This window comes from Vanellus vanellus, assembly GCF_965231255.1.
Source record: "Vanellus vanellus genome assembly, chromosome: 19".
NCBI classification, from domain to species: Eukaryota; Metazoa; Chordata; class Aves; order Charadriiformes; family Charadriidae; genus Vanellus; species Vanellus vanellus.
The window spans coordinates 4,621,740-4,631,756 of NC_138924.1; the positions used below are offsets into that span (position 1 = coordinate 4,621,740).

A 10,017-nucleotide genomic window follows, 5' to 3' on the forward strand; every position below is an offset into this window, starting at 1 on the left:
ATGTTTTGTTGTGTTATTTGTAGCCAATAATTTTACAGCTTGGAACTCTTCTAAGATCTTCTTTTAATTTTTCACCTCTTGTATTTTAAGCAAAAAGGTCTTAATAATCAAAGAGAAAAGTACCTGAGGAATTACATAACACAGCTGGGATGAAGGGGCTTTCAGACTCTAGCAGTGTGTGTGTTGATTTTGAGCATGATGATGTAGAAGTGCTTCAAGCAGTTTATGAAAATAACTGAAACACCTTCTCCTACCTGAAAGCAACAATAAAGCTAACTTATTTTGAGCTGCTACAGCCAATCATTATTACACTGCTACAATGAATCCTGTTGAAGAGGACTGAGAAAAGAAAGGGAGTGCCAGTTTTTTGCCTTGAGACCTGTGGGCATTTCCAGGAGGCCAGGACAAGATCTCAGCTACTGCTAACAGCAGACCTTGGCAGCGCAGCACACCCTGACCGCTCTCCGCTCTCACTGAAGCTTCCCAGAGCGAACCCTGGAGAAAGCCCTGAATGCACACTGCTTGAAGGCCAGCAGACAGATGTGTAAACAACTGGGCAGATTTTTGAGGCATCTCTTACTGTCATCTTAGAAAACAGCATTTGCGCAAGGACAGGCTACTCGTTACTCAGAAAAAACTAAACTCTGAAAGTAAGAAAAATAGTAGATGAATTAACCTAGATCAATGAAAAACCCAAGAAGCTCTCACTTCCGTTGTCTCGAACTAAAATAGATCAAGTACTTCCTGTTTTATAACATGCTTTCTGTAAAGGATGTTTACTTAAAGACAATGTTGGTGAGAGGACAAGGCTGTTTTAACATACACCGCTAAACCACCTGCAGCTCAAATATAGCTGTATGGCATAAATATGCAATGAAACAAAATTTGTAAAATTTAGTGCTGTGGGTCAGACCTAGTGACAAGCCTAAAGGACAAGCCATTGATGTCACACTTCACAAGCTGAGCTGTAGTACAAGGGGAAATGGGATGCTTCTGAAGGATTGCTGCAGTTCCTGCTCCCAATCCCTCTCTCCTTTAAATTATCTTCTGAAGAAAAAAAAAAAAAAGTGCGTGTCAGTATGGATATGTGCTTCTGTTTTTCATTTGTCATTTCTTTGGCTACTTGGGTTGGTGACAAGTTTTTGTGAATGTCTCTTCTTGGAGCTAATTAGTGTGAAAAGTACTACAAATTTATCACTGTTTTCCTTACCAAAAACTAAACAAGGCGATAAGAGTTCCACAAAACCATTATTAACTTTCCCTTTACAAACAAAAAAGGATGCATTTTTAAAATGTTTTTATTGCCTTCATACTACATGTTACAAAAAATGTCTTCCACAGCAGAACACACTAAGAACAGAGGTGAGTGCTAACCAAACAAATCAGAAAGTAAATTATCTATGAAACCACTTATTTCAATGCAACAGGGAACAGTAATACAAGTTTTGAAACAGCTTTTCCTCCTCTGGAGAATGCAGGACTTTTTTTCTCTATTGGACCTCCTGACACAGGTGAAAGTATTGCACTACACTGAGATTTCAATGCTTTTCCACCCAGAGAGACCTAAACATTGTCTCCCAACAACACGTTGATTTTGTTGGAACAGAAGGAAAACCTAGTCCTGAGAAAGACTGCAACCTACTCTGTCTTGCCAAGGCAATAGCTGTGCAATGTGCTCTCTTCAGATGCTGGACAGAAAGATATGGAGAACTTGGAACATTAAAATGCGGATTCCACACCATGACTGTTTCTCAGATCTCTATTCCAATCAGTTTGTACTGACTTCCAAAAGCGTAACTTCTCCAGGAACACAGGTAACATGAGCACTTTACTCAGATGCTTCAACAAAACTCCACAAATCTTATGTTCTGTCAGGCTTTCTTCTCTTAGCGCCTCTACAGAAAGGGATTCTGAAGCGAAGGGATGAGCAATACCTTTAACTTTTGGTCCACACTGACATGTTAAACAATACCTTCCTGTACCTCTGATGCCAAATGAAACCAAAGTGCAGCTAAATTTACCCAGATTCCTGGATGTGCAGCCATCTCTTTGGCACCACAGTTCATCTGATGTCAGCACTTGTTTTCTTCTGGTTAAGTCATAAATCGTGCATTGTTTTCTCTGAAGTGTTTATAGGCTGGCAAATTCTCATTGTGAGGACCTGTTTACAGGCTAGTGTAGCTTACAAAGTGAAAATAATCCTTTTTCTTCCCTGTGCAGTATTGGTTTTAATGTTATGAGATAATTGACATTTCTTCCCTCTCTCTGCTTTCATTTATGAAGGTGATAATGCTTCTGAAGTATTTCATAAATTCCATCCGAACATCTTCCGGATCATCTTCTAAGTTGGAATGTATTAGTTTTAGCTTGTTCAGCGGGTAAGCTTTGAAGGCAAATAAACAATAATTAGGTATATTCCTTTTATAAAAGAAACATTCACAATCAAGGTCATGGACAGCTCATGCTGAAGTCAGTTGGAATTCAGTAGTATGCAATGTTTGATACCCCACATAACATATAACACATGAAGAAGAAATGCCTCATAGCTCACTAGCATTACAAACAAGTACAACTCACTGCTAGATTTAATTATTCAAACACTATTATTAAGGCTTAAAGTATTTGGTTTAGTCTAACATTCAGTTAGGCAGAATCAAACAATTCAGCACTGAATTGAAATTTTACTATTGAAGTGATAAGACATTCTTTGATTACTTCAAAATTATGGTATAATATTGTTATGTTAAATACATTAAAACATTAATGCTTATAATAAATATGTATTTTTTTAACACTGGAACAGGTTGCCCAGAGGGGTGTTGTGTTCTCATTTGGATAAACAGCCACAAATAATTTTGCAGTATGTAAGGTACCTATTACTAATTTGAAGATTGCTAGCCTTTTATTTCAAAGGGCTCCTATTCTTTTGATCAATAAAATGCAGGCTTAAATGGCCTCAAAGGTGTCAGTTAACAAAAGATAAAATTGAACATAAGAAACAAACTACTAGTGATGATGACATATGGCTACAGAAGTCAGGAGTTCTAATTCCTGTCTAAGCTACATACTCACTGTGTGACCTTAAAGAAGTCACTCAAACTTTTCTTGCCTTTACTTTCTCTTTTCTGAAATAGAAATATTGTTCACCTTCTAGATGACCTTTGAAAGTCATTATTTCTGTTTTTGCAAACCATTCTAGTATTCTTTGGCAGATTTAAATGAAAAATGCAAGCCATAAGGTATGAACAATTTTAAAGATAAATAAATCAATAAAAAACTCTTGAGTTAGAGATTGAGTTTTCCATCTTCTTACCTAAGGACAGATTTTCTGTGTCACTCGCACTGCCTGGCTTGTGATGTGCAACTAGGAGACACTGACTATCAAGCAGTGGCTGCTGTTGCACAAAGCAGGAATACCACATTTCAATTTCTTTCAGGTGACTGGGCAGCTCAGGATTGAAGATTATTATTACGCCATGAGAGTCCTTCATGAGAGCTGGCCAGCATGTTTCAAACCTTGAAAAACAGGTGCATAGAAAATGGTAAGATTGATAGCTGGAAAAAAGAAACACACTCAAACTTCCTCAAGTTTTCTTTTTCCCTCCCCAAGAACACATTTCAGTACTTCTTCTTTATTATAACATCAGTAATCTTGACAGTGATCTATCATATTCCAAATATTTTGACTTACCTATTATATTATTTGGTTCCATGATTTGCTGACAGTGTAGTATTTGGTCAAATGCTTATTTAAACTTTTTCCTAAAAATGGATCTCTCCAGTTCTCAATTGTATCTTTTGGAATTAAGGCCTAAATCATATATATACATTGTTTGAAGTCCACTCACATAATAACTTCAAGGAGATAAAGGCAATTACAGACTGGGCCTCTGTCTCCTGTACCTGTAACTTAATTCTAGGAGCTAGGGACTTTACTGTTATACTTAGTCCTTATCCAAAACAAAGTTCACTGTCAGCTGGGATCATGGCAGAGAGTACCTAGTATCAGATGCTTTATAGCAGAAACTATAAAAAAAAAATATAATGGGGTAAAAACGTGGGAATATTCCTTATCTCAAAAAGATCATTGGTTTTAGGTCTGAAGTAAGAATGTTTTGTCAAACAGAACTATTATGACTTAAGTACCCTGGAGGAGGTAACAACGATGCCGGCTTACTTTTGATCACCACTGCAATCCCACAACTCAAATCGACACCCAGCTCCCTTGCTGCTACCATTCAAGTTTGGCTTCTCATACTCCAGGATCCTGTAAAAATGAGCGGGCATATGATGTGCTATCAGTCTACACACCACCACAACCAGAAAGCAGGACTTTCTGAGGGGCAGACGATTGTCAGAGGGTTGGTTCAGTCAGCACGCCAGGAGGCTTTGCTCACCTTACACCTTGCGTCGGGCTGTAGCTGCCAATCCCTTCTATGCTTTCCGAAACAAAGTTTGCCAACACCGATTTTCCAGACTGGCAGAAAGCGGGAGTGAAAGACACCCATAGGGATTTAATGTGTCGAAGCCACAACGAAGAGCACGGCGTTTACCCAAGCACCCTGCTCTCCCTCCAGCTAAAGCCCCTGTGCATGCAGGCCTGCCCCCTCCTCCCTCCCGCCCCCAGAGATCCCCACAGACAGCCGCATCCTCCGCACGGCGATGCGGCAGGCCGCAGGGACGGCGGCCCTCAGGGGGCAGGCGCGGCCCTTGGGGAGGGCGGTCAAGGGACCGGGGCGGAGGTAAATACGGCCCAGGCGACGGCCGGCGGCGGGCGAGCGGGTCCGACCGGGGGCGGCTCACCTCGCGGGGCCCCACCAGCAGCACCTTCACTTTCAACATGGCGTGAGGAGGCCGCTCCTCTCACCCGCCCGTTGCCCAGCAACGCAGCGGCACTGCCCGCGCGGGCAGGATCGGGGGTGGGGCGGGGCGACGAGGGAAAGGTGCGCTGCGATTGGCCTTGCCGCCGTCACGTGCTGCGGGGCGGTACGCGCGCGGGCCGGGCCGTCCTGAGGCGGCGTCCCGCCTCTCCTCACACACCGCGGGGCGATGGTGGCCGGTAGGGTACCCGGGCGGCGGGTTTTGCCCTGACAGTGTGGCAGCGGTGGGCTCGGGCCCTGTGCGCACCCAGGGCTCCCGTAGGCTCCTCGCAGTGGGGTTTGCAGCACCTGTGTGGCTGTAAACCAGTGTGCCCTGAGGAGACCCCCTGGCTGTTGTGGCTGCAGGTCTTCCCGCCCGCGCTGTTTTTGGGGGGAGGTGTCCCCCTTGGCCTTACTGTCCTCTGGAAAACAAGAGTCAGGCTAACAGGTAATAAACACACTTAAAAAATCACACACTGCTCATGCACTGCTCTGGTGTCCCTCACTGGTTTGAGAAGTGCTGTCCTTGCTTGAAGTTTCATTGCGATTTTAACTGCAGATTCTCCTTGAATGAACGATGAAGCAAGCTCTTGAAGTTTCTTATTAAGGCTTGTTAGGGGAAGCAAGAGGCGTTTTTAAATCGCAGCTTCTAAAAAAAGAAAAAACATCTGGCAGACAGATGTGCTGCTTCAGAGCTGTTTAGTGCCCAGGTACAATAGCAGTTTTAGACAAGCTTTCAAATAGGGCCTCTAGGCACTACAATAATTTAAATGTTTATTACTAGTACTACTAATAAATGTGAACCAGAATTGCTCTGCTCTCATTGAGGAGGTAGAGTCTTTTCTATCACACTGTAGACTTATTTGATGTTTCACTCCTTATATAGGGATAGTTGAGGGTGGTGCAATGTGGCAGAGGCATCACACCACTCACACAGTATTTTAAACCTCGGAAAACCCTTTGTTTTCAGGTTGATGGGATGAAGGCAAAGAAAAAATCAGCAGTTCCACCATCCTGGTTTAATTCTGCTGCAGCAGACTGGATGTGTGTTTTCTGCTTGTGAAGATCCACGTGTGATTCAGGACCAAATTCACAATGAACTAGGACAACTCATAGTTAATCCTTTCTGCAGCTATGTTGTTTTCCACATTTCAGACCTACTAACTTCCAAACAAAAGACAGAAAGGGTTACCCAAGGAAAAGAAATTAGGACAGCCTCTCTTATTAGCTGGCGCATGTTATGAGCTACCACTAGCACATGAAGAGAAATGTGCTATAAAGGGTCCTATTGTGGACAGCAGCACAGAGGAGGGGGAAAAAAAAGAATAAGAGGTAACTGAAACTGGGTAAATCTGGCTGTTTGTGCAGCTGCCCAGAAAGCAATTAGGATTAATTTTTAGATGAAGTGTCAGATAGGGTCTTTGTGTGTTTATATTAGCCACTGAAAAGTAAGGAGAGCACAGCTGACTAAGGCTGCAATTTTTTGATTTATCCACATGATTTAGGGTTTGAAGTCACTTTAGAAAGTGGGAATTAAGCTTCCAAGGCACTTAGGGTGACGTTTTCAAAGGCATCTAAGTCAAGTACATTTGATGTTATCAGCACCTGCCTTAGGCGTGTAGGTACAGTTATGTCAGTTACTGGTATATTGTTTGCTGAGAGTACACGTGTACAAATCAGTAAGGCCATTTTGTTTCACTTATTTAAAACTCTTTGTTAGACTGCAGCAGAGAGAAAACTCCAGCAGTAAGTGAACTGCTTCCAGACAATACTGGTAATGGTCTGTGAGTCTTGCATTTATTAGATGGCCGTTTTTCCACCATAATGTTTTGGTAGCAAGCAACAATGATCATCTCCAGATGATTCTCTGTGGGCAGATCCTCCTTCTTCCTTCAAAAGCCAAAAGGAATTGCAGGTTATCAATAATATTTCAATAAAACTGTTCTTCACTCTAGAAATGTCTATGAGAACTCAAACTATGAGACACGTTGATTGCTGTATGAAGGCATGTGATGCTTGTTGCCTGAATTGGAGATAAGAGGACTTTGCCTCCAAGTTAGAGGCCCACAGGTTTTACTGGAAGCAGCAGTAAAATGTAGTGCCAGTCACCTTTCAGATAATACTTTAGCACTTGCAAATCATTCAGTCTTTTGGGGAACAGTACTTTAAGTTTGCATTACATTTCATTTAATGTGGCATATAAAAATTTTCCTATGAAGACAACTCAAAAAATCTTTCATAAGATTTTGTGGCTCAGTACTGGTACTTTTTTTAATGCACTGTAACAATGTTTCCAAACTTTGGAAAACATACCCTAGAACACTCAAATCAAGTTGTGTGTGAAAATAATGCCTTGGTTTGAAGTACAACCACATGGCAAGGCTTACCATGAGAATGAATGCTCTGCCTGTTTGTTGTGCGTTGCATGACATTTATTGTGTGTGTGCAGAAACAGCTTTCTAGTGGGCACAGGCAGAGACCTGCATTATATCCTCTGTTTATTTATACCAGTTCATTTGGGGCCAAGGCATAAAATACAAGAATTGAAAGGAAGAAACACCTATTTTTGTGCACTGAAGCCTGTTATTAAAAATTAAGGAGAAAATCAATATTGTTGTAAACGTGAAGCTTCTTGCTTAAGAAGCTTGGGGAAGGGATATGTCTCTGAGGTTCAAAGCCTAGTTGATTAAGTAAATGATGAAGGTTTGGATGAAGTGTGGCTGTCCTCTGGATAAAGTTTTGGTAGAGCTATGAAAAAGAACCGAACAGAACCAGGATATTAAGCTGCATTGATAGAGGTGCAGTGGAGCACTGCTTTTTATCATGACTCTGTTTCACTTAAAAGAGGCTGCTAAGGATGGGTAAGCACTCAGTTCAGTCTTTCTCTCTCAGAAAACCTATTCTGGAATCAATATGAAAAGCTCATGCAAAACCTGCTGCTTGGTTCATGCCAACATATTGTCAAGGACTACAGCTCTGATTTATCTGTGGTCTCAAAGTCCTTCCCAGAGGAGATGAGGATCTTTATTTCTATTTTACAGATGGAGAAACAAAAGCAGAGAAAGGTTTAAATGACTTGCCTGAGGAACCTGGCTGACAGCAGATCTTGGATTAATTAAAATGCTTCTAAGTGTCAGTGCAGGCTGTGGCCAGTCACAGAGAAGGCAGGGAGGCAGACAACTCGGCAGCCAATGTATTCTCCTGACCAGTGGACATGAACTCAGTGACACCTTAAGCAGCCCAATTCTCTCTATGTACCTTCATCAAAGTCAGTGGAAGTTCCCAAGGCATGAATTTGACTTGCTCCGCTTAATGCAGTGATGTATAAACAAAACACAAGGAGCAGCAGTCTACCTCCACGAGTCCCCCCAAGAAACCACACCAAAGTGCTCTAACTTTTGAGTCTTAATACGTGAATCCAGAAGTAGGATTTAGTTTCTACATTTTAAAACTTAAGGTGTAGCTGCAGATGATATCTCTGATAGATGTTGTTTTGCTTATTCTAAAGTGGTTGCTCTGATCACATTCTGTGGAGCAATAGTAACACCTAGTGGCTAAACATGCCGGTCCATTGCCTCCTTTCTTTCCTTCCCTTCAAGAGTTGGAGGGGGCATGGTGTGATTGACAGTTTTGACTTGCAAGGCCAACAGTTAGGATCTCCAGGGATTTGCCATTTTCCTTTCAACCCCCCACCATGTTCTGTTTTCTATTAAAAGTGGTAGATGAAATATGAAACTCTTCCTCCCACCTCCCAACCCCCTTTACTTTTCTGGCTCATGGAGGAGGTTGTTCCAGTCCATCTTGATCTGTAGGTGGGTGGGCTGTGAGTGGCCGAGCCTACTGCTTCCAGCTTGGAGCACTCAGATTTCTGTAAGGAATCCAAGCTTTTTTCTTTTTCTTTTTTTTTGTCTGAAAAGGATCAAGCAGATCATCTGATGGAGGTTGGTGACCTCAGTGCATTTGATAATGTGGTGTTAACTTGCTGCGTTAAGGCAGACCAAACCAATCTGTTCCAAGAAGTACCATTTCTTAAGATGTGGTATGCAGGATTGTTTGCCATCATCTACTGGGACTGCTAATTCATCAGAGAGGAACCCCCTAGAAAAATAGCAGTTGAGAGGAAAAAACCCACAGATGTTTATTGTGTTAGCAGGAGAGCCCTTCAGAGGGTCTTCTTTCCCCCTCACAGGGGAAAGTTTCAATTTTTCCATGGAAAAAAACATTAAGCAAAAGTATTTCTGCTAAAGCTCAGATCATTTGCATTTGTAAATAGAGCCTCAGCTCTTTGTGGGAATTACAGTACTGAGACATTACAGTCTCGTCATATTCATGTTGTCTAATTTTAGGCTTCTGTTTTAGGTATGCTGAATTACCTGTTGGAAGCGCCTATTTAGTAGAGTCTTCACTGCCTGTTGACAGAGCCTGAACTCTTAATTTATGCTGTGGATGCATGTTCTTTTACATATGACATAAACTTGTATCACCACCCACTCAAAGAAGTAGTATTGCTTCCATCCACGTCCCCAGCTCTCCATCTAGCTTCCTTCCAATTACCAGCTTAGATGGAATCGATTCAATTGAAAATTAGTCTGAACCTGTTCACTGCATAACTGTGCAAAAACCTGGTGCCAAATGTAATGAGGACCAGTGGGGACATTGCCAAGTGGGACAAGGATGGGACCATTTATCTCGGCTACTGTAGAGATGTACACTGAATTAAAACATGCATATAGTCATACGATTAGTCAGACCTCTTAAATTTGGTGTTCTCAATACCTGTTTGTGAGAGCAGTCAAAGAGAAATACAGCCTGATGGTGAGAAATGAGAAATACTGTGCTGGGATGCATTGGGCACACTTTACTCTTAGAAAAGAACATGGCAGCCTTTTTGGGCTGGGTGAAAAACCTTTCTTTACATTTGGTAAAAACAGTTTCATAGGTAGTAGACTAGAAGGTAATCAAACAAAACAATCAAAGGATACTTGTCTTTTGTGATTCACAAGGGCTCTTGGAACCTTTTCTATTAGACCCGTATGCTTTTTGTTTTGAATATAAAATTTCAAAGTAAGTTTTGTTTCTTACTGACAGCTGTGGTGTCTGCCGCCCCTGTTGGTCTGGAAAGAGCCTGCATTTATTAACATTGTCTGATCTACTTATT

General features: G+C 41.8%; 1 protein-coding gene across 1 annotated transcript; it reads right to left on the bottom strand.

Annotated features, from left to right (window-relative positions):
• Positions 1–1,380: 1,380 nt before the first annotated feature.
• On the bottom strand, positions 1,381–4,842 carry IFT22 (intraflagellar transport 22; the record flags this gene model as incomplete). Its single annotated transcript, XM_082492908.1, has 5 exons — positions 1,381–2,383; positions 3,314–3,516; positions 4,178–4,267; positions 4,398–4,477; positions 4,642–4,842. The coding sequence occupies 5 exons, from the start codon at positions 4,840–4,842 to the stop codon at positions 2,235–2,237; spliced, it is 723 nt and encodes a 240-aa protein (XP_082349034.1). The 3' UTR covers positions 1,381–2,234.
• Between the last annotated feature and the right edge of the window lie 5,175 nt (positions 4,843–10,017).